Here is a 25,516-nt window from a genome sequence, read left to right as displayed (position 1 = left end):
GTGAATGTATCTGTTGATATCTTGTGCAAACCATTCCTCATTTTAAGACCCATAGCTGTTACAACTGGCTAATGTAACCTGCTGCTCTGATTGTTTAGAGATGTAACTCCGGTGATTTTCATAGGGAGCCTTCCATTAAACATTATGGGCCATTATTATTATCTGTGGCAGGGAGTGTGAGAGTCAACAGCTGCTGAGCTGAGTAGGCACACACCTTACAAGTGAAGGGGCACACAAACAATTAATTTAATGTGAAATAAAATGATTGTTTCAATGAGATTTTGTGCAGACGTATTCCTAAATCATTTCAATATATTAAATAACAAAACACAGAGGCCTGGTGTGATGAATACCTCTTTTTTTTTCACTGACCTCTTATCATTTCAAGATGTCTGAAATATATTTAAAACTAACCCTGACTGACGCACAGTGTCAGAAAATCATGCACGGTAAGAGAGGAACCATTAAAAAACCTAGACAGTGTTCAAAGCTGACATCCCATGGTGCATCAGTAAAATCTCTCCAATAGGAATCCCCCGTCTCCTCTCCTCCCTTGCCCCCTCCCACTCGTTACATTCTGCACAGCTTTCACAGAGATACGTTTGTTCGCTTTTACTTCTTTTCATTAATCTCATCGCACCAACGTATTCCCAGCGAGGCCGCCACAGGCCCAGGCAACAAAGACAACAATATGCTCGCCTGTAATTGCTTGTAAACACATTGAGCGAGTCAACAAATTTTGGCAGATCACATGAGAGCATGACAATGAACAGATAAGCACACAGCAGAAAGCCAGGACTGGGTGAGTCGGTGATTACACAACAACTAATCACTACAACAGAGCCAACCCCAAGGATACGGATTCAGAACTGATCAATAAATAGTAATAATGTAATATAATGGGCTGTACATGTACAGTATGTATGTATCTCTGTCTATCTGTGTGTGTGTGTGTGTGTGTGCTTCTGCATGTTCTATGGCCTTTTTAGGGGGCATGAGAGGTGGTGTGTGAGACAGTTATTCCCTTCACCCTGACCTGTGTGTCTCTCTGAGACTGGGAACATCAGAACCCTAGGGCGATGGATGAGTCTACCAGTGTGTGCTTGGGCGTGCCAGGCAACCAACAAATGAATAACCTGCTATGCTGCTGTACGGCTGATGAGAAACGGAAACATATGAAACGGAAACGTTTCTCTCGAAATCTCGCTCTCTATTTTTAACACACTCACTCACATACATACACACACACACACACACACACACACACACACACACACACACACACACACTCACACACATACACACACACACACACACACACACACACACACACACACACACACACACACAACACACACTCCACACTGCCACTTTTTTGGAAAAACTCATGTTTACTTCGTTTTGTCATGGTGGCATTTCTCAGAACCTACCATACATACAGCTTAGTACAGTAAAGTTCTATCCAACCGCTACAACCTCAAACCATATCCTCCTGCAACCACAGTTGCTGCAGTCTCATTCATGGTGAGACACTACGATAACACAATTGGCTTATTTTACGTGGGGGCAACACTGAAGCAGGGGGTCCAGCACAAGAGGAAATCTCTGACACCATGAGAATCACAAGACCAAAAAGATGGTCTTGCCTTTACAAGTGGTGCAAGCCTTTTATCTCTTCCTCTATTTCTTCATCTCCCTTTCTACCCTACGCCCATCATCTCTTTCTCTCTCTCACAGCCCAACACTGTGTCTCTAGGACTTAAGAATTCCTGCAATCCTTCACTGCAAACCCCTTTCCCATGTGAGCATGGTCTGTGGTTGATGCTGAAGTGGTTGCTGTGTTCGTTGCTCATTGCAGTATAGCGGGCTTTTCATGCTATGTGTGGTAAAGGGATTAATTTGCAATGCAGAGACTGGGAACAAAACTAAATGGGACAGAGGTTATAAATAGCTTTACCTCAAAGCCTCAGCATTTCCACAAGATTTCACATTTCAGTCATTTTGCGCTTTCTTTCGCTCGTTTCTGTACTCTAGCCTTTCCAGAGGTCCTTAGCGATATTAGTCATATCAGCATTTACCAGGACTTTCATAGGGGATTGGTATGAAGGCTGGCCCTGGCCATGCATGTACGATTTTTCAGCTGGATGTGCCATGGTCCAGAAATATATAAACCATAAAATGTACAATTAAAGATGGCCTGACATTATGAAGTGTTATTTAATTATTATTTTACAGTGTACCAGGATATTAAAAAGCTGACCACATCTTCCTGTCTTAAATTTATATATTTCTGACAAGCGTTTTAAAAGCATATCTTCGTCTCATTTAATGGCAGAGCCTGCCAAAGAAGAGAAAGTCTGCTTGTCTGTGTGTACACATAGTATTGTCTGTCCTTCGGGGGGAAACAAGCGTTTGGTGATTACCACAGAGAAACAGACATCTGTCTGAGCAAAACCATTTTCCACACTGACTTAATTACATCACACAACCACAAGAGCACAGGGAGAGAGAGAGAAAGAGTAAGAGAGAGGTAGAGTGAGAAGGAGAGAAAGAGGGAGAAAGAGCAAGAGACCGATGTAGAGAGGTAGAGAGAAAGAGAGAGGTAGAGTGAGAAGGAGAGAAATAGGGAGAAAGAGCAAGAGACAGATGTAGAGAGAGAAAGAGAGAGGTAGAGTGAGAAGGACAGAAAAGAACGATAGAGAGAAGTAGAGAGAGGGAGTACATATACTTGGCAACCATGCTCAAAATAAAACACTAATCCTCAGCTTTTGTTGTCAAAAGCTGTCAAAAGATGTCAACAATGGGTTAGTCTCTCTTTCTCTGTCTCTCCCTCTCTCCTCTTAACCTTTGAGACCTGTGTACTTACAGACTCATGCAAAAGCATTTTTTTTCTAGGAGAAAAATGATATACATTTTATGTTACCCTGCCCGATTGGAAAATAGGAAAACACGGGCTCTCCGATTTAAGCATTTAGGTAACATTGTAATACATTAAAACTGGAAACATCCCCCTTATCATGTATATCCAAACTCCAACTGACCTAGGATAAAATGAAGACTCAATGTGCTGAAATTGTTCTGTCATACTTTCAAATTGAATGATTGCAGAGGAACATTTTGCTGATATTATCTTGCCAGGCCAACATGAAATAGGTGCAGTGGCCTCACTTATAGATGTGCGCACACACACACACACACTCCTGTCAGTTATGGAATCTGAAAACTTCCGATTAGGATTTTGTCATGGTTATGGCCAGTAACTCACCTGCTGAAGCCAGTGCTAACTATCGTGACCTAAAGTCCGCTAAGAGAGATCAGCAGGAAGATCATCAGTCATATTACCTTTGTCCAAACATGACATTTCACACTTTATCCTCTATATACAGTCCCTCCAGGATCTTGCAAGGGTTTGTTGCTGTGTCTAGTGAGAGACTGAATTTGCTGCAGGGATTCTTAAAAATGGCACTTAACATTGCAGTGATTTTAAACTTTTTTTTTCCCCAATTCCCTCTGGAAATTCCTAAAATTTCCAACCACGATCTTGCAAGGGTTTGTTCAGTCCCTCGCGGATCTTGCAAGATCATAATTATTTTTATAGTCTGTGAAAACTTCATATTCCATCATTTCATTCACCCTAGCGTTTTACTGTTCTTAGACAAAAACACTTCTTATATGCTCCGATAATCTGATCAATTGAGCAGTTGACTACAATAAAGTCAGCATCAAAGGCTGACCTAGGTATCTCTACGTCTGGAGTGGCACTTGCACTGCAGATTCCAGAGTCCACTGCACGTGTCAATGTGAAACAGTGAGGACCGTCGGGAGCCTGATTGCAAGTATTAATTGAGACTGATCTTTTCCAATTGATCCTATTAGGGTAATTATGGGCCTGGATGAAACTACCCAGAGCTGCTCCCGACAGCTCCCAGTGCAGGATAGCCATCCTTTTCATTGTGCGGTGCAGAACTGTTGAAGTTCACACAAGGAGGCGGGGGCGATGCGAGTTGCGAGGAAGAGAGAGAGAGGAGGGAAAAGAGAGAGAGAGAGAGGGAGAGAGAGAGGAAGAGGGAGGAGGAGGACAGAGAGCAAAGAACAAGAGAGAAGGAAAGGGAGAGTGTGAAGCAGACAGGGGCAGGGGGGATTGAGAGGGAGAGATTGACTGAAGATTAGGCTTGCTAAAACTATAAACAACAGACCACGAGAAGAGGCAGGTATGAGATTAGCTCTGCCAGTGTTTAATATGATCATAAATCTAACACACACACACACACACACACACACACACAAATGCACATACTAAAAAATGCCAATCAGGAATCTTATGGTCTTGGGTCACTCAGGAGAAATGCAGCATGAGAGGCAAACGCTGTCCTCTCACTTCCTCTGCTCTCCAAATGCTGGGCAGTGATTCACACTGCGACTTCTGTCACAAACCATCTGCCAGACATTCAACTTCTCTGTACAGAAATATTGCTTGGCATTTCGTTATATTGTGTGAAAAGTACTGTTGGGAATTAACAATTTAGAGTGCCAGGGAGAGACAGGGAAGCCAAAAAAGCTCAATTTAAAGATGGATCCCCCTTTGCAAGAATGCCAGTACACCTTTCAGAAGTGGTATCTTGAGGTTGTTCCAATGATTCCAAATTCACACCAGATTTCGCTGCAGTCGTCATCAACCCATCATCGAGACTCCCCCACCATTGTACACTACAACTTCACAGATGGCCCCTGTTAGAAAATTATGTCAGCAATATCTCCACATCCAGCACCAAGGGATGCATACTTTAGTAAAGGTGGATTTAGGACATGATTCAGTATGTTGCATTATGTCAATATACTGTCAACCTATTTGGAGGGGATAAGATAATTTATCCACATGTGCATTAAACATGAGTAGACACACGTTGAGGTGCAAGAATAATAAATGCATTTCTTGTCCACCTGTCCACCTAGACCTGCTGTCCTGCAGTTCATCGTTTATCGTCAGTTAATGAAGTAGAAAAAATCAGGGTCACACTGAAAATGAAAAGCAAATAATTCAGTGAGACCAGTAAAACCACTGGCTGGGCTAGGTCCAACACAGCTCATCAGGTGTACATTACAAATCCAAGTTCAGATTAAGGTCTTAGGAAAAAACACAGAGCCGACCATGCCACCCCTTTTCTGCCATTAGTTTACCAGTGTGGATAAAAAGCCTCACCGAAAGGAAGACATATCATACATTCCAGTTTATTTAAGAAGAATAGACCGCTAATATTCTGTAGGCTGGGGGGCAGGGGCGTTGAAAAGACGAAGAGCCCTAAAAGATTCAGGGGGTCAAGTGCTGTACTGGGACCATGCCATAGCCTACAGAATACATTTTTAATATTTAGTCTGAAATCTTTTTTTTTCCAAGGGCCCTACAATTTCTAGCCACACCTCTGAAAAGGTGTATAGAATCAAGTAAACACGCAAACCCACTTGAACAGGCACATGCATACACTTTCTCTAGTACATAACTACTTTACTTCACAAAATGAATGGATGATCATGACTTAATGCTATAAGATACCTATCCATCTACCTATCTACAGTATATTATATATTTGTGTGTGTGTGTGTTTTTTTTTTTTTAAACCACTGTAGCATATACCATGTGAAGACGTTAACACATAGACACACACACACGCCATCACCATCATCATGATTAACAGCCGAGTTCCTCCTCTCGACGCAATCACGGGCTGATTACCAAGGACAGTCAGAAGTCATTACTTCGATTCAAATACCCTGTCACCGGTTACGGTAGAACGAAAGTAGTGGTGAACAAAACGGACCCTGGGCCCACTCTAAGACCACGTCTATAAGTGTATTGGTTTACATGTAATTGTTAAATATTCCCTAATCATTCAATTCACTTTACTGATAATTCACCACCACTGTGGATGTATAGTCTGGCCTTCGCCATTAATAACGGCTTGATTAACTTTGAAAGTTCCTCATGAAAAGAATCGTTAAGTATTCTCCATGTTTTGCTTCTCTTCACTCATGCTATACCAACTTATCCCAACTAAAATGATCAGAGAGCAAACCAGCAGTGCTCGACCTGCCACATCCTACTTCTTATGCTGTAGCCTGTCCTACCTCATAGTACGCCTCACTGAAAGGTAATCAATTTGCTCTAGCGGAACCCACCGCTACGCGGAAGGGGGTTGAACACGTAGGCTATATGTATATGTTGGCGCGTGAACGGAATGATTAAAGCTACACTTGTTTAGCTTCATTTTTGATATTCCATATACTAATGGCTACGAGAGAAAGACACAATGTGTGAGAGTGAAACGTGACGAGTAAGCGCCCGCAGGAGAGCAAGTGAGAGTGAGCAAACATGCTGCACGTGATGTGCTCTGTTCACATGTACATTCATTGCGCTGCTATCAATTCGTAATGAAAGCATTTTATAATGTAAGTATAGACATTAAAGAGCACTAACCGGCAAGCTCAAGTCATAAAACACAGTCCTAAACCGGCCCCGATTTTCGTTCATGTAAAATAGGCCTACTTGAAATTATATATATATATATATATATATATATATATATATATTTTTTTTTACAAAGGCAATGTGGATATTCTGAGAATTCTCCATGCCTTTCGCCCATAGAGCCACGAGCTGCGTTCCACCAAAGCCATATTATATAATGTATGTGAAGACTAATCACGGAGATTGACCATGCAATTAGCGTGTCAGTGCAAATGTAGCTACCTGAAAATAAGTAAATCTGTTGCTTTCCCTATTTTTCCATCCTAATCTGTGTATGCGGTGGAATACTGTAACGTTATTAGGGAAGCGAGGGAAAATTAAACGCGCATCTCTTAAGGAGGCAAAAGCCAGTGGTCAAGAAGACTGTGTCGAGAAGTGTAGGGTATTTTGACTCATAATTGTTCGAATATCTCGTCAATTTGCTTTTACACCTTTGTTCAAACGACATGCATCATATAGTGCATGCATCTGTGATTAGGCAGCATCACAGCCTCACTGACTTCCTATTTCAAGAGAAATGCAGCCTATATGGGGCCGCATACTCTCACGATGTAATGGATGTTGTCTGAATTAAACATCGAACTGAACGTAAGTCCCCCCCTTTCTACTCTCACACACACGTACACACAAATACACACTCTCTCTCTCACACACACACACACACACACACACACACACACACACACACACACACACACACACACACACACAGGGACACACCACCATCATGAGCACGATCATAGGGCATTCGCATCCTCCTCCCCTGTTCTCACACGGAAAGATTCAGCCCCTTTCCAATGTTTGTGTCAAACGGTCACCGTTGCTCCCCTGTTCAACGCCCTGCGTAACGTGTAGCTCCTCCATGGACTCCTCCACAGCAATGACACACAGCCTACACTATAGCTACTCTCTCGCAGAGCAAAATTCTAAAGCCCGTTTTGACTGGCGTGAAAGACAGATCCAGTAGCGAACGGGCCAAACTGTTAATATGGGATGCAGAAGCAATGTAGTCCTTCCAGAATACCACTACGACGTCCAGTTGAAGGTACTAGTATCGTAGAATACATTAATAGCTGCAGCATCTTCAACGCAACTTATCTTTTTCCTCGGGTGCGACAAATACAAAAATAGGGGACAGCTGTCTTGGTCCGTCTCAGAGGTACATCCCTATGCTATCGCGGTTGTTCGTACCAAGGTACTATAATTTATGCGCATCACAGAGTTTGTGTCAGTGGACGACAAATGGCATTTTTTTGCATAAAATGGATGCTATCAATACCAAGAGACGTTGTTTTTGTATGAGCTACCTGTTTATCCCTGCTCCGGGTCCCGTGACCGCTCCTCCCCCAGCTGCAGTACCGTTCACGGGCTTGATGTGCTGTCCAGCGCCCGGTGGTGCTGAAACGGAACCTGCACCTCCCGCCATCCCAACCATGGAGCCAGGCTCTCCGGGTTGTCCCCCTCCCTCGAGGCTGGCTTCGTTCCCCATTGCCTCTTCTTAGGGAGACCACCGATGTTAATGTTATTGACCTACAGTATGTTCGTTATATTTAAAAACCGTGCGCGGACTCAACGATGCTCTTCCTCCGCCATCATCCCTCTCTACGTTCTAGGGACCTGCGCGAAGCACGCGCATAGAGAGCAAGAGAGGAAGGCAATGCCGTTTGGATGGGGTGGGCTCTATTGAGGAGAGCACGCGCTGACGCGGAGGTGCATCACGGGCGCGTGCTTCTGAGAGACAAGCTCGTGTGATATATTCACTCTTTTCCTTTTCTACGCGAACGCGCTGTGGGAAGAGCAGAGGATAGCGAAAGGAAGAGGACGCGCGTACAGATCTCTTGACTGAAATCTCTGGTATGTATTGATTGGTACTGAAGCATCCCTTAACCGCAAGGCTCTTTAAACAAATAAAACAAGCGTTTTCACCAAATAAATGAAGGAACATTACAAGGGCATATTTGATTGACACCTTTGAACCTTTGAATGGTTGAGGGAATTTTCAGGATTCATTCATAACCTCTCTGTGTTTGACACTATTTATAACATGTTAAGATTAAGGGGAGCTGTTACTGTTTGGACAAGATAAGAAAAAGACAGATTTGACAAGCATGAAGCGCTCAGCTGGAGGTTGGAGGGGGAGACTCCAAGTCAGTTGAACAGGGTGTTCCACTAATGAGGAGAGTCCCTGAGAATTCTCTGTATCTAGTTATGGCATGAAGTGCACACACACACATACACACATATTGGAGTGCATCTATGCAAGACCATCCTCCATCGTTAAGTTGTGGCCCTCTCCCTACCCACCCCCTCCTCCACCTCCTCCTCCTCCGTGTTCTCTTTGATGGGGAAATAGACCAAGCTCCCCAAGCGAGAGAGCTGAGGAAATACTTTGTGTAGAGATGCCAACTTCTCTGGACTGGAAAGAGGCTGAATGAATAAAACATCACCCTCTTTCAGACCTGACTTCAAGGTTAACGCAAATACACCTATACACACACACACACACACACACACACATACACATATACACACACACACACATATACACACACACACACACACACATACGCAAACACACATACACGCACACACACATACACAAAGAAACACCACTTGAGGAGTGGCAAACAGCTAAGCTCGATCACAAATGCAATGCTCTCAGAATGCTGCTAGCCCCTCCATGCCAGTGGCCTGGCAGAGGTCTGTGCCTGGACTAACTCAGGTGCCATGACTCAGTCAGACAGGGATGCTTATTGCCAGCAGCAATGCGCATACTTAAGGAGATTAAAATTAGGCATCTGCCAACACACCACTCCACCACAGGCCCGGGGATAGCACGTGGGACAGCCCATTGGCCAGGTCGAGGTGACTGATTGATGGGAGGCTGGTATTGCTCAGAAATGTTGAAGTGAAAAGAGCATTATGGAGGAGGAGGAGGACACAGGTCCTGCGTTGTTACCCCTCACATCACTACATCATCGTGGTATATTTAGACTAGATGAACACTTTGGGGCTAATCAACAGATGATCAATGTAGAACATTAGAGAGCTTTTTCTATTAAAATGTATGCTTCTTACATCAATGGTAATGACTTAAAAAGCATCACTTGTGGAAATCATGGGACATTTGAACCCTTTTGAGTGCTGAGTTATCAGTTATTGGCAATGCTCTGCTTGCCAAGCTGCAGCTTCACAACATTGCTATGAGATACTTTAAAACTGCAGTATATCTGAGGCTGTGGTCCTGGCTAGTTCTCTGTTGAAACAATACTCTTACTTAATGGTTTCAGGAGGTACAACCAAAAAAATGCAATAAGCCAGTTTGCTCCTGAACTTTCATTTGCGTTTGATATCTGTGCGATCAAAGCGTTCAGTCAGCATCCTCCACTGTATGCTAGTGTGGCTGTGGCAGTGGGAGACCTAGAGTAGAGGTTGAAGGACACCCATATTTGGGTGCAGAATAGCCCTGCCAGTTCTGTCGAGCTCCTCTCTCTCTCTCTCTCTCTCTCTCTCTCTCTCTCTCTCTCTCTCTCTCTCTCTCTCTCTCTCCAAGCAACGCTCTGACTAACTGTAAAAGCCTGGAGGGAGGGAAGACAGATGGCTGCAAAGAGCTTTGGCTTGAGAGCATACACATGGTCACAGACACACAACAGACCCCTTGCCAGGTAAAACGCTGTCAGGCATGTGCACACATACATTTAAGGTCAGACCCTTACAAACATACATTTATACGTACATGTTACCCGCGTTGTGTAGAAGAAAAAAAATCCGCACCGGCTTCAAACTCGCATCCTCAGGAATGGAAGGTGGGCGTGCTAGCAGGGAATCTAAAACCCAATATGTCTCTAGCACATCTATATCTCAAGGAGTGAGGTTTACTCACTGCAGAGCGCTGTACCTTCTGCTGTACCTACCGCTACACGAACACACACACACACACACTCAAACACACACACACTCACACATAGATACTGTATAAAAACAAGGCAATAACCATGTAAATCTAATACATCTTAATATAAAACCATGTGAATTATGAAAGTAATGCTGTGTTTTAAAGATAAATAAACCCCAACTTCACTTTAATAATGAATAATTTATGACAACCTAGTCTGCATCTGAAAATCATTTTTAATATGTTACTACAATGTAGTTGGATGAATCCATCAACCTAGTGATGGCCATGACACTTACATTCTCAGTATCAGCTATACCACCTAGTGGACATTTTTAGTTACTGCAAGAATAGAAATGTGGAGGGCAGTAGTGATTGAAACACATCATTGCATTCAACCTATACCCAAATGATTCTCCTCTCTCTTTATATGAGCGTTCGTTTCTTTATGCTTTTGTTTGTGTGCTTGGGTGTGTGTGCTTGCGTGCGTGCATGTGTAGGGGTTATTCCAAGTACGTGGTTTAGTGGTAAATCTCCTAATAGAAGAGCCCTATGGCTTTCTTTGGCTAAGAGAATGAAGCCATAGGGCCCTTCTTTGAGGAGGTTTAACTTACTCAGATTTGTCACTAAACCCTGTACTTGAAATACCCCCTGACAGAGAGAGTAACTGAAAGAGAGAGAGAAAGTGAGACAGAGAGAGATCCATCTGCAATAGACATGCCTTTGGTTCATTAAATCTGTTCTGAAGTGTGGATGCCCATGACTCTGCACAAAGGAGTAGCAGCCTCTGAGAGCTTGTTCCCCCACTTCCCCAGAGACCTCTGATCAGTTTCAGATCAGCAGAATGAAAGACCATTATCCTATAGGTCTGTGTTGAGCTTTTGGTATTTCAAGTGTGACAAGAATGAAAGAACATAATGCCCTCTGAATGGCAAATGTATGTGCATCCTAATGAGTAAAAAACATTATTAAAGACCCCTCCAATGAAAAGCAAGTTTTTAACCGTTAACGTGTCCATGTGGTACACGACATGACTGAAATAAGCAGCCAACACCATGGCTGAGTATTTCCACCTGGGAACTGCAGTGTACCAATGACAGTGTTATGATACTGAATCAGACAGCCTGGGTTTCACATACCAAAAGAACCAATCCTGTTCACTTGCGAGATGGGCTCTACATATCATTGGCATAAGGCTACGTCAAAATAAATGAGTGCTATCAGAAGCCAGGTGTAGCTAATTTGGATATGCATAGCTACTTAATTACAAAATATGTATGATTATTATTATTATTAATAATAATAATAATAATAATAATAATAATAAAACAGAGATACGTTTTAAAAAAGCAACACTATTCTTCTCTATGGATGAAAACAGCACCGAGTAGTTCACAGATAGGAAACATTTCATTCACTCGCACAAATTAAACCATGTGAGTTTGGTCCTGTCGTGAATCATCTCGTAACGGGGCACACCCAAAAACTGTACTCTCATCTATTGGTGTAAACTATGGTGCAAGTGATTAATTCAGCTTTTCAGTTTTCTGATAACGTATCTTGTGTGTATTGCATTGCAACTGTAAGGGGAAAATGCAACGGGGACAATCACTTTTAAAGATGTAGCATACATGATTTTCCAACAGAGGTCGCTACACCCATAGAATAAGTGAGACGGTGATTTTTTTTTGTGAATGAATGGGAATAATACAGGCATGATTGTAGCTTACAAACGGTCTTCTTTGTTCTCTCTCTTAGAATGCCGCACATTTACTTGAAGTTGACCTAAATAGATCAGACGCCTTATGTATATTTTGGATGAATGTATTGTTTATTGAACCTCAAGGGTGATAGCCAACGCTAATAGGCTAAAGCCTTCTTCTTGGCTGATAAATAAGCTGACCATCCTGTGGAGTCAAAATATGTCTAAAATCCCTGCAGGCCGACGAAGTTCCAGTCAGGCAATCACCCAACAATTTAAGCACGGTTGAGGGTTGGGTAAACAGAAGCATGGGAACACGAATAATAAACAGGCTAACTTAATTGAAGGAAATTGTCATCTATAAATGTCCGATAACAAAACGAACGTTACTTTAAATTGGCGAGAATGTGTATGCACTTACCTTCTTTAGTTTAAACATTTCCAACCCAAAAACCCAGATCTTTTTATTTGTCTCACTGGCCCTGGTTACCTTTAGCACTTGTGTGTTTTTGGCCGTTAGTGAGTTGCCCGGAACTCTCGTATTGGTTTTGTATTCCTGGAGGGGACCGCCATCGCCGTTGCTCTCTCTGAAACTGATGAAAGAAACCGAACATCGTTTACGAAACTGGATTTTGTAACAGTGCAATTGAAGATCTGTGCCAGCGCTTGTACGGGGTAAGAAATGCGCTCCACTTTATATTGTGCATTATCGCATTTGAAGTACTCATACACTGTCTGACTCTGGTACGGTACACCATACTGAATGCATTTATGTTTCAACTGGTCAGTGTGTCAACTGTAGACAATAGACGCTAACGTTAGCAGTGTTTCGATAAGACAGCCGGCGTGAGCTGCATTGCCACTACAGCGCCTGATATCATGTTATGAAACATGTTCTATAAGATAATTCCTTCCTACTTTAGGCGAGGTTTGCAGAATGAAAATGTAATATGCAGTGTCGTTCTTCACATTTGCAGATTAAAGTTCTGAATTGTGAAGGGTTTATTCTGTAAATGAAAATACCTCTCCTATGAGTTCGTTATGTTATTTAACTTAAAGGGTAGATTTGGCTAACGTCATGCTAATTGGGTTGTGGTTTTTGTTGACGTTATCGAAATGCATTTCCAAAGAACAGTGTCCCGGTGGTCAAGCCTATTGCATTAAACGCTTTACTGACCTCACCTGATCCACTTGACATAGCATAAAAGTAAAGTTTACATAACTAACCTTAAGTTAAAGGGATGAAGGGGCGCTCCATGAGGTAAGATATCACATTTGTAACTCCCCTCCTTGGCATGGATGGCGCTAAATCTCCCCCGAGTAAATTTGTTGAATAGCAGCGTTCTTATTTATTCTAGCATTGTCAGTTCTTCAAGAAACTATTAAGTTCAGACATAAATGTATCAGATTATGCCCCCTCTCATAAAACTATTGCCGAACATATAAGGAAATATTTGACAATTTAGGCTTAGTAGTAAATGCATATTTTTCTTTAGATGGGTGTCTTCCACCATTTGTCACCCACCTGTCTTTGGCCATACCAGGTGGAGAAAATGTTCAACAAGTTTAACTAGGGTTTACTGCTGGGCAGTAGTTATATATCCTATATTCTGTATTAGGTGTTGGAGTTAATGTTGAGTATTTGTTGTTGTTGTGTGTGTCTGTGTGAATGTGTGCTGATAAGTACCATGGATGATTGACAGGCCACTGGACTTCCACAAACACAAAGTCCTGCAAATTACTGTATATGCTCAACCTCTCCGTGTTGCTTTCTGTTGCACTGTTGCTCGTTTCAATCATGAGTGGCAAACCTCTATCCACACATTACTGATATTCAGTTTAAGATATCCATATCGCTTGGTTTGTGTTCGGCCGCATATTGGATTCAGGAATCTTTTTCAGTAGTGTTTTGTGTTATAAAACACAATGTGCAGATTAACTGACCCCTTATTGACTGTGCTTGGGCCATAAACCTGTTGTTACTTTTTCAAAGAATATTTCCCTTTCTGTAGCCTAGCTTTTAGGATCTGTTTTCGTGTTTTTGTGCATTCTTTCCTACTCATGGTAACTGAACTAAATGGCAATTTGTATTGCCTTGCATAAAAAAAACACGTTATGCATGACCTTTTAGTCAAGCTAACATTAACTAGAGATTTAAAACTAACCTCTTTGCACCTCCCTTCGCTGAGTGGGCTGTCAACCACATTCACACATTTTCCCTGACATTGTGGAGACCCAGATCTTTTTTTTGTGCTTCTGACTGGTGAAAGGCCAAGGCTGGCGAGTAAACTTTAAAGGGAATATCTCTGAAATGCTGCCCAGGCTGCTCAGTGAGCTTGGCTTACAGCAGCCAGTGGGGATTTGTGTCTGTAGCATATGCTTTCCAACTGATTTCAAGAAGAAAGGACAAACTTACATACCCTTGCTTTAAGAGACAAACCCACTACAAGCCATTTTTTCAAAGTGAGCTGAATTGGAGGTTAACAAAAGGGTGTCTGTATTTTAGATTGCATTGAATATTGAATGTAGAGTAGACTGTCTGTACATTTATATAACAGGACTACGTTTATTTGGATGTCCTTTGTCTGTCTGTGTGTGTGTGTGTGCTCGTGTGTGTATGTGTGTGCGCGTATGTGTGTTTGCATGCGTGCGTGTGTGTGTGTGTGGAAAAGTGAGTGTGTGTTTGGGCATGATGTAACAGTAACTTCTGTCTGCACAGGGTGGGCATTGTTTTTCCAAGCCCCAAGGCCTGTACCTATTTTCTCCTACCTTTTTACCTGGCAATCTACCTCCACTTAAAGATGCACCTAGTAACTCTACACCTCCTCCCGGAGTCCAACATGCCCTCAGTGACTGTGTGCACTCCGTGACCCCCCTCTCCCTAGCGACCCCGTGCCTCATAGACATAGCACTCTAAAGCCCTCCCCCTAATGTGAGTGTTGAGTTACTGAATTTTAGAAGTAGTGAGGTGGGGGAAAAAATTAGTGAGGGGGTGAGGATGGTGTGATTGGGTTTGTCCAGCAATTGTGGAGTATGAAGGTCTCACGGTCAGGGTTCAGCACACAACTGGCAAGGAATTTGGCCAGCGTGACCGTGAAGTGGGTGGGGATAAGCTACACAAATAGCCTCGCCTTGAGGTTAGCGCTGTTTTCAGAAGCCGGTTAAGGTTGAGAATAGAGCCTTGAGCCTTAAATAGCCTCATTAGAAAAGCTATTTTAATACGCTGTGTTTTATAAAGCACCGTGTAGTGGGACACGTCATGAAACTTGTCAGGAGTGTTGAATAATTCATGCAGTTCAGTCAGAGAGGCCCGTAAAAAGCTTAGCAAAGGAGGACACCAGGGACAACGGAACTGGAACCTCTGTTGGAACTCTTTCTGAAGAGATTATTCCTGTTCTGCTGGGAAGTAGACTATTTCTTAACAAAATGTAAGGCTGTCAGCTCCAGTGTAGATAAAGAGCCAGCACTCTATGTCTGAAAATACACCAGCCATTGATGGTTAAGGTGTTCTTAATTCATTGTCAATGAGACTGCTGTCAAATGTACTGGGATGACTGCACTCATAAATGAAAGAGGCCAGAATATATAGATGTCTGTCTGCGTGGGAGATCAGAAGCATCCCACAATAAAGGACGCCTGCCGTGTCACGTGCTCTAGGACAGGTGGCCTCCCACCTGCCTAAAAGCCTTGGCAGGTAATGGCCGGGGCATCAAATGTGGCCTTCAAACCAGCCCCTCATTTAAAGTGAGCATTTATCGTTATTCAGGTGCAGATTGTAGTCCATTATTAACTGTTTGATTTCATCCAACTTGGTCTCAGGAAGAACCCGCTTGGTCAGAACCAAGTGACAGGATGTTCTCTTCTTTGTTTTTGTTCAACATTATGCATGTTTTGTGAAGCTGTGCGAAAAAAGCCCAGTTTGCAGCGGCAGAGGATAAATTGCAGCCCATAACTGTCACGATGACGTACAGGGGATGATGTATGTGCATCTTTGCAAGGACCTCTATATTGTGTGTGTGTGTGTGTGTGTGTGTGTGTGTGTGTGTGTGTGTGTGTGTGTGTGTGTGTGTGTGTGTGTTTGGCATGTTGAAAGAAGCAGTGCATATCTTGTATAACTTTACTGGTAAGTAATAGAAGCATTAGCCAGGTCTTATGTAAGCAGGTCTTATGCAAGCTGCTGTCTTTCTTTTCACCGCTCTCCTTATTATTTTTAGGTGTCTTTTGGAGGATGAAAGGCGTCTTTAAGTCACCCTCCCCTCCCCTCCCCTTCTTCCCCCCTCCCACTGGTGAACCATTCTTTATGGGCTAAGTGGAATTTTGGGCAGGTGCCTCTGAATCAAGGATTTTACCTTTGCCCTTTCCATCGGCATCCAAGTACATCCATACGCACACCACTACAAACACACACACTACCACTACCCATGCACAGGCACACTTGCTCTCACGGACACACCAACCTGGCGATGCCCTGATTGGACACAGGCTTCAAGCTTACATACAATCTGCTTTTTTTTAAGTGTATGAACATGTCTAACATGTCTAGGTTGCAGTCTAAGGTCCTTATGACTGTCTGTGCTGGCAAAAAAGTGCCCTTAATAGACCAGCCTATTCTTCCTGCTCCTGAAGACCCTCTCCCTTCCCACCCTCTTTTGTCCTCGTTCGGGTATATTTTTATCTTCTCAGGTTTTGTACCCCTCTTAGGCTTGACTATGTGAAAAGTAATTACTTAATTACCTTTTATTTTTTCAAAGTGTTTATATTGTTGTATTTTTGTGCTTCTATGAATTTCATAGGTAATGATGACACATGTGACATTTAATGACTTCGCACAGTATTAGCAGTGAAATATAGTGCATTGATGTGTGAAAAACACACTTACCTCTCTTCTTAATGAGGAAGGAGATTACAGATGGAATTGTAGGGGCATTTTCTTTAAATTCTTTTCATCAGCGCTTGTTCAAAACCTATGCTCCATATCACTCACTGTATATTATTGGATGGCGTGTTTGAGTTTGTGTGACGTTGTAATGACTGGAGGCGGTAAATTGCGTTACACACAATAGTTTTGTTTCGTGTATGAGCCTGTTTACCTTTTAGATGAATCCGCATACATGTTCTCGTTTATGTTTTTTGATTTAGGTGAAGAAGATGTGTAGGTAACAGTATGGCAGCACAGTGGGTCTCAAACCGAGATCTGGAGGCGTGGGAGAGCAGTGGAGAAGAACTAGAAGATGCAGATCTGATGTCTGAGAACGAAGAGAATGACAGCGATGACAAAGATGAAACCACTGGTAAAGAAAGTTTCATCTTTATGAAAGCATGATACTAACCAATGTCGCAAAGATCATGGCCTACAATTTGTGTAAGGCTGTGGACTATATCCTACGTATGTTGAAAATGTGGCTAAATGAAAACTGTTAATAGCATATTTATATAACATTTATGTTGGACAACATACATGGTGTGTTTGCACAAAAAGTCTGTAGACACAAAACAGACAAACAATAAATATGGTACTGAATCAAATAGGTGTGACCAACCACACCAACTCACATGATAATGTAAGAATTATGGTGTTGGCTGTTTAGAAAGAGTCTCACAGCATAGCCTGCCAATTATTCCAGTTCCATAATAATGCAGAAACTTGTTTGGATAGGTTCAAACACCCAGACCTACCCAGAAACATGTGGAAGGAAGTGGGTAACAAGTGTCAGTTGTGCACAAACTTTGCACTTCTATAATTGGATGTGTTTGGGTCTATCTTTTATCACTTAACTATACATGTTCTAGAGGATGTGTTTTCAGAGGGGTTTTGAGGTAATACAAGTCGGTTACTGAGGTGTTTTTGAAGTCGGATAAACAGTGGGGGCTTATGAAACCTGAAAAACACAATGCACAACACAATATCTTGGCATGTAATACTCTGCGTATTGCAGATTGTTAGTCACCACACATTTGTTTCTTTGTTACTCAGTGCCTTTAGCCAGTCCCTCCTCAGGGGATGATATGTGTTTGGTTGTAGGCTGCTTTCTGCACCAGTGTGTGTGTGTGTGTGTGTGTGTGTGTGTGTGTGTGTGTGTGTGTGTGTGTGTGTGTGTGTGTGTGTGTGTGTGTGTGTGTGTGTGTGTGAATGCGTGTATGTCCACGTGTGTTTGTGTGTGCAAACACAATGAAGTGCCTTCAGGTTTTCTAAGTAAAATCCCACTCTCCCAAAAAAGAAAATGTTGATTTGTGAAGGGGAGAAGGATTAACCAGTCTCTCTGTAGTCGTTATTGTGCGCATGTGTACGTGGTGGAAAAATACTCTTGAATGTTGGATTTAACCCACAAGGCCAATATTCTGTTTCTCCTTTGAATTTCCATGTTGGTTTGTAGAGGTCGAGAGGTTTACAGAGGTCCAAGGTTTGGTAAGCAAAACTTCATTATGGCCAGATCTGTATAAAGACACTGTGAGTTGTTTAGTATATTCAGTATATTGTTTTTGAAACACAATATGTTGGCAGAGGGGCAAGAGTTCTTAGTTAGAGTTTTGAAGGACAGAGAAAAAGAGGACAAAACTGTATTAATGATTAACTGTATTAATGATTTATATTATCGGGGGAGAAAAAGATGAAGCCAGAGGAGAAGTGTTCCTTGTGTTGTGCACTGAGCTGGGGGCTTGGTGACATTGGTGGAGTTGTTTTTGGGCTTCTGTCACTGTGACATGCGTTACACAAGCATGTTATGAAAGATCCTCCCCAACCCCCTGCTGTGCATTTCCCATAACTCCACAGGCTTTTACAAGAGCTCTTAGCAGCGTGTGTGTGTGTGTGTGTGTGTGTGTGTGTGTGTGTGTGTGGTGTGTGTGGTGTGTGTGTGTGTGTGTGTGTGTGTGCGTGCGTGCGTGTGCGCGTGCGTGTGCGTGTGCGCGTGCGTGCGCAAATGCCTGTGAGAGAGTGTGGCAGAAGTAAAGACAAGGCCTACGTGTTTCTGTGAGAGAGAGAGAGAGAGAGAGAGAGAGAGAGAGAGATTCCACTTACAGTTTAACAACACACACACACCCCAGTGCCTCTAGTTTGTCTGACAGTAACTGAAACACCCTGTGGGGATTAAGGTCAACAAATATCAGGGCAATCCCAATGACCCAGCCACCACCCCCACCTCTCGGAGTGTCTCTCTTCCTCTGTTTCTTCTTTCTCTCTTCTCTTCTTATCTCCTTCCTTATCTCTTTTCTTCCACTCTTCTGCACACATTTCCTTGTTGTTCTCGTGCCTCTCTCAGCCCATCCTCCTCACCCCTCTCTCTTGTGTAATGTGGCTCTCAGAGCAGCGTCACTGTGCCACCCACTTTTTTTGTCACACTGTCACCATAACAACAGCTGCCCATACACACACACACAGACAGACACACACACACAGACAGACACACACACACACACACACACACACACACACACAGAGACACACACACAGAGCCAGAGAGAGCCAGAGAGAGCCCCTGGACACTTACCTCTCTCTCTCTCTCTGCCTGTGTTTCTGTCCCTTTCTCCCTCTGTCTCTTTATCATTCCTGCTGTTCTGCTTTCATTTTTCAGTCACCCTGTGTTAATATAAAATGTTCCACTTTGTAACATGTACCCTTTTTTCGGATGCTTGTGTGATCTTCACAGTCCTGACAGCACGTGTCATCTCCTCAGTTGATAACCTAGATAGTTATTCACCCTCCGTCTCCCTTTCCACTGCCCCTCTTAGCTATGACCCTCTACCTCTCGCCCTGCCCCACATAGATTTTGAGTCATGCTTTTCAGTTTATGCGGTATTGTAGTTTTCTGAGAAAATATGAGGATCAATAATGGCTACAATGTGTTGTGTGCGCAGATAGATCCATTAGACAGAGCTATGAGGGATCCCTTGAAGGGGTGGGTGGGTGGGTGTGTGTGTGTGTGTGTGTGTGTGTGTGTGTGTGTTTGTGTGTGTGTGTGTGATGCTACCTGGAGCAGTTTTCAGAACGTTTCTGTTTTTTTATCTCTGGCAACATGTGGTTTGCCAGTTATCCGCCAGTCGTCAGTGAGCATAATTATTTTCCTTGATGCCCACTGACTGAAGGTCTTCCCTCTCTGCAGGTGCTCTGACTCAGTCTCACTTCAGTTTCTGCATCACGATTTGGCTGATGTAGATCTATATCAAATGAAAGATTCTGTTGGCACACCGTGAAGGGAACAAACTACGTGCCATTTTTGTTTTTTCAATACGTGCAATAGAAATTGATATTTAGCTCAATGTAAAAATGCAGGCTCTTTTTCTCTTCGGCTAACATTAGGACAAGTGGCAGTCAGATTGCATCTTGAGTTGGTAACAGACGCATAATATACGACAACACATACTCGTATTCACACACTTACAAAGACACAGAAATTGTCTTGTTCATGAGGGAACATAGGCTACATATATATGCACATGGTGAATGTGTGTGATCAGACCTTCGCTTTGATTGGAGGCAAGGAGGAGGAGCCTCTTCTACTAATTTCCTGATCGTCAGAGAGACACCGGAGAGAGAAAGTAGTGGGAGAGAGCGAGAGGGAAGGGGGAAAGTGCGTCAGAGTCCCAAGGTACAAGAGCATCCATTTGTCATCCACTGACAGTTACTAATACTTAAGGGAGATGGAGCATATAAGAATATCCTCCTTGCACGCACACACACACACACACACACACACACACACACACACACACACATCTTTACACCACGCCAAACTGAAAACCCACACTATCAATGCAAGTTATAGCAAGGTATAGCAAATGTATATCTGAATCTATATGGTGTGTGTGTTTTCATACCCATACGTGGGCATTCAGAGTAGGACAGAGCAAAGTGCCAGTGCAGCCCGCTGTCGTCCCTCCCTTGCCATTGTTTTTTGCCCACCCATAGGTTCCATGTGTCTTTGTTGACGTAATCGGCCTCTAATTTCGTTTGGTGGCCTACCATCGCCCCCTCTGTTCACAGACGCAAAGACAATTATGTAAAGGAGAACATAGCCGGGACAGTGCAAGAGAGGGGAAGAAAGATGGGGAGGAGACTGCATGTATAAATGTATGAAGGTTTTTGTTTTTTGATGGAACCTCTGTGTGTGTGTGTTTTCTTTGGAGAGGCTTTGTTTGATTTTCTTCTCCTACCTTTGGGAGCTGCCTGTAAAGTTGGTGTGATTTATGTCCCCTCACAGCATTTCTATTCATTTTTTTTCTATCCTTCCTCCCCTCCCCCACATACTTTAAAATGCTGGTTTGACACAGTCTCTCTCTCTCTCTCTCTATCGATCTATCTCTCTCTCTCACTCACTTCCCCCTCTTTATGCCATTAGAGGTCTCTATCTCATCTCTCTTTCCCTCTCTGTGTAACTGATATCACATGGCTGTTTGAACCGGATGTTTTGTTACCCTATAGCCCCCCCCCCCCCCCTCTCCCTCCATGTCTCTTCTCTTTACCCCCATGAACTCTCTTACCCCGGTTACCTAAGGCAGCCTTGTTGCAGGGGGAGGGGCTTGGTGAGGTAGCCGGGGCCAGGGTGGAGTTTGCGAGTGTGTGTCTGTGTGTCATGCTTGTCGTGCTGGTGGGGTGTGCGCAAGGAGAGCAAGGGGGCTTGCGACGGGCAGACAAGGTTGTCGCTTTTCCAGTGACACATTGTTTTGTAAGTGTCCGACTGGCCTTGGGCTCTCTCTACCTCTTACATACTCACACACTCCTCTGCTAGAGCAAGTTACCGGAAGTGTGTGTGTGTGTGTGCCTGTGCCTGTGCCTGTGCCTGTCTGTCTGGGGAAATGTGTAGGTGCTCTCCTGTTTCCTGTCTGTGTGGCAGACAAACTCTGTTCTCTATGTAGGCGTGTGTCCTGCCCTGTCCCAGGACTATGGGTGAGTATGTGCTGTGTGTTTTAATGTGATCGTCTCTACTCATCTTTGCACAAGTGTGTCTTCACATTTTTTTGTTGTAATTGTTGTTTTTGCTGAAGTTGGATTAGGCAGCCTGTTGTTCAGGGAAGGATACATCTGAGTGACTGAAGTGTGTGTGTGCAGCTATGCACTCTTTACCCTCTCTCTCTCTTCTCTCTCTCTCTCTCTGTGCAAGGAGAGGTATTTGAGATGGCCTGAGATCTGGGTCAGATGCTTAGGTTGTGGGATGGAAGGGTGGCGTGTGTTGAGGGGGGTGCTGAGGAGGAAAATGCCTTTGCTTGTTTGGGGAGGGGGTTAAGGGCTCTCCTTGTGGTAAGAGGGGAAATGGCGAAGAGGGAGGATTATTCTATTATGTGAAGGGGGGGGGGGGGGGGGGCTATGGGACAGAGAAAAGTCCTCTTGGGGTACACAATGAGAGTTGAGGGGGTAAATGGGGAAGGTGGGGTCTTTCCTGTAGGTGTAGTATGTGGGGATGTGTCTGTGGGTACGAGACAGAGACTTGAAGGAAGACAGAGAGAGGAATTCCTGACTTGATACATTTAGCCATTCTGCAAAAAGTAGCTAATATATTGTCAAAGAGGTTCAGTGTCCCATGAATAGATTTAGTGTTTATTGTTTGCCATGCAGAAATAGATTTTTTCCAACGCATTTAGATAGTCATACCTTGATACAGCGGCTAAAAGCCATGCGCCTTCAGAGAGTGACAGCAGTAATCCTACTGAGCAATTTTTAAAAACCAAAGGAAATTATTCTCATCAATAAACAACAAGAAGTGACCATATAAAAACATTCTTTATATATAAAAAGTCTTCATAAGACAACACCACATCAATGTATAGTACAAAAGATGATTTCTTCATAGTGAAGCTAAGAAGCTGAAGCAACAGTGTACAAAAATCTAAACGATGCTGGGTCAGTCAGAAGCTATTAAGAGATCATGTGTGGCCTTGCCTGAGATGCCTCAAAAATCAGGTGGTCGACACACCTCTGCAGCCGGCCTGTTTGTGTCACTGACATACTTTTCCCAGCCGCCCTTACACCCCCCCCCCCCCCCCCCCCTCTTTGTTACGAAAGGGCCGTGGAGTGGAGTGCCTAGGCCTGCGTTGGCCCTCGTTGGCCCCCCTCACAGGGCCCCGGCCCCAGCGTGTGAGGTTACGTAAGGAGCTTTAGTCCAGTTTCCTGGTTTCCACGACTCCAGCCTGAATTATCGCAGAACAGATGAGCTAGCCAATGAGCACACAACAACCGACCTTCTTCTTACACGCGCGCACAGCCACACACCCCGCGCCACAGCACACCACGAGCTCAGACAGCCGCACAAACACAGCAGATAGAGAGTGAGTGAGCGTGGCTGAGACTAGTTGTGTAACTGTAACAGCAACAAAAGGAACAGCGTAAAGAAAAGAGAGCCTCCTCCGGAGACAAAACATCTCAGACAAAAAAAAGGACTGAGAGAGAGGAGGGTAGAAAGGAGAAAAAGTCATCTAGTTGAGCAGCAGGGCTATCGTAGTGACGCGCCACATTACGACTTCTCCCAGTGCTCCGACCGCCAAACTCGAGTCAGACATGCTGCTGCTGGACGAGCCGGACGCGCTTACAGGTACGTGACCTCTCCTTACCGCTACCACCACCAAATTGCCATGGCAACCCCTTTTCCTGAGTTAATTTGCACCTCTGCCAGTGTGCTGTAGTCATAGCATCAGGCTGACCAGAGAGGAGAATGAAGAAAGAACAGGGAAAAATATACAGAGAAGTTTGTCTTGTTTGATCCCTTTCTTATGTAAGACGATCACTGACCGTTTGAGGGAGTTGACTGACAGCCTATTAAGGTGTACCTGCCTAAAGCTTTTTCTTAATTTCTGAATGGCATTTAAGCGTGAAGATATTAGGAACTGTTACAGAACATTGTTCTGCGAGGTATGCTCCTTTTCTGTGTCACTTGAGACATACAGTGAGTTATCTCGGGTTTACCGGCATCTTCATCTCTACTTGCATTGCATCCTGTCTCTCTGTGTGTTTGTACTTTTATCTGTCTGCTGTCTCGATCAATTTCTTTTTGTCAGTTCTTACTCTTTCCTTTTGTCCTGTCATATTTTTTTTTCATTCATGCCTTGTCTTCATTGATGAGCCACGTCCTTGCAGCAGTATCTGACTAGATTTAAGTGGATTACATATGTCTCTCCTCTGTGGGGCACTGGGCATCTGCAAAAACAGATATTAAGACCATGTGCTTCCCTAAAACCAGCTTATCCACCCTGATTAAACAAACACTCGTCTCATTCCTGTGTCCACTCTGTCTGGGGACGTTAGGCTGCTGTTGTAGACATCGCTGCCTTGCCCGGCCAATTATGCCCATCCAACTCAGGTGACGGAGGGTCAGACCCAGAATGGTGCCAAGCGCCAGCATGCCCGTCGCCTGTTTGATGGGACCTCCACTCTGCCATGCACTGCTGGGTCTTACCAGCTGTTGGAAAGGTGTGAAAGTGGTCAGATGAGCCTGAGCTAGTGCACATGCTGATGTGATCATGAGTCAGTGTTTGTAACGGTCTGCCGTGGTTTATTGGGGTCATTTCTGCTCCTTTGGTAGGGATGAGCAGCTATATGGCGCTTGTGAAAGGTCGTCTGTTCACTTCCACCCATTTGTGAAAATATTACCTGGTCTGCTTCACACTGATAGCTGTGAATCGGCGCTCTTCAGGGTCTCAAGGATTGTATTGGTTAATTCGTACATGATTTTAACTAACGATATCTTTATAAAAAAGGGGATTTGTTGCCACACACCTGTATCTTTTAAAAAAAAAAAAAAAAATGAAGAAAACATGAACAAATGGCATTCAGCTGTAAAGATATGAAATGTTTTTAAGATAATTGAAGTCTTTACATAAAGTAGGAATGGTCTGATTTAAGTATCCTGTCCTGCAGAATGTTCTAGATTAAGTGTTTGGAGTGTTTAAAGGTTTGAGTTTGATTAGCAATTCACATCCCCAAGGGAATCCCCCCCCCTTCCCCCAAACACACACACACACACACACACACACACACACACAGTTCTTCTAATCGCTACATGTACTCTTGCATCAGGTTCATCCTCGGTTAGATAATGGTACTTCACTTTTTCTTGATGCCAGACCAAGTTCATCCCGAGGTGGATGTGGAGGCTTAATGGTCTCTGCTTGATCTTGTGTTGAGACGATGACACCTCGGGCTGTCCTAGATGTTAGCTAAAAGTGTAAGGTAAAGGGTGACATTTGCACAGTTTATGTGTGTGTGTGTGTGTGTGTGTGTGTGTGTGTCTCTGTGTGTGTGTGTGTGTCTCTGTGTGTGTGTGTGTGTCTGTGTATGCATGTGGAGGCGTGTGACACTTTTCTGGTTGAAGAGTGTTCTGGCTGCCAGGCGAGCGGTGGCGACAGCAACAGTGGCAGATGCAGGTTACACAAGCGGACAACGCGTTCTCCCGCTTTCCACGCTCTGAAG

The 25,516-nt window shown here is 43.7% G+C and overlaps 2 protein-coding genes across 2 annotated transcripts in view; one reads left to right on the top strand and one right to left on the bottom strand.

Moving 5' to 3' along the window:
* Positions 1 to 8,012, bottom strand: part of bsna (bassoon presynaptic cytomatrix protein a) — a gene marked incomplete at both ends in the record, with an annotated part of 87,846 nt that extends 79,834 nt beyond the window's left edge. Inside the window, one exon of the mRNA XM_080853813.1 lies at positions 7,831 to 8,012. Within this exon, the coding sequence (XP_080709939.1) occupies positions 7,831 to 8,012 (182 nt within the window). The remainder of the gene's footprint in view (positions 1 to 7,830) is intronic.
* A 15,263-nt stretch (positions 8,013 to 23,275) lies between these two features.
* LOC308376825 (helicase ARIP4-like) overlaps positions 23,276 to 25,516 on the top strand; it is a 28,447-nt gene continuing 26,206 nt past the window's right edge. Inside the window, exon 1 of the mRNA XM_080853300.1 lies at positions 23,276 to 23,642. Within this exon, the coding sequence (XP_080709426.1) occupies positions 23,609 to 23,642 (34 nt within the window). The 5' untranslated portion in view covers positions 23,276 to 23,608. The remainder of the gene's footprint in view (positions 23,643 to 25,516) is intronic.

The sequence above is a fragment of the Sprattus sprattus genome, assembly GCF_963457725.1.
Source record: "Sprattus sprattus genome assembly, chromosome: 16".
NCBI lineage: Eukaryota > Metazoa > Chordata > Actinopteri > Clupeiformes > Clupeidae > Sprattus > Sprattus sprattus.
Note: the sequence above shows the minus strand (reverse complement) of the source record. Positions and strands in the feature narration are given on the sequence as shown.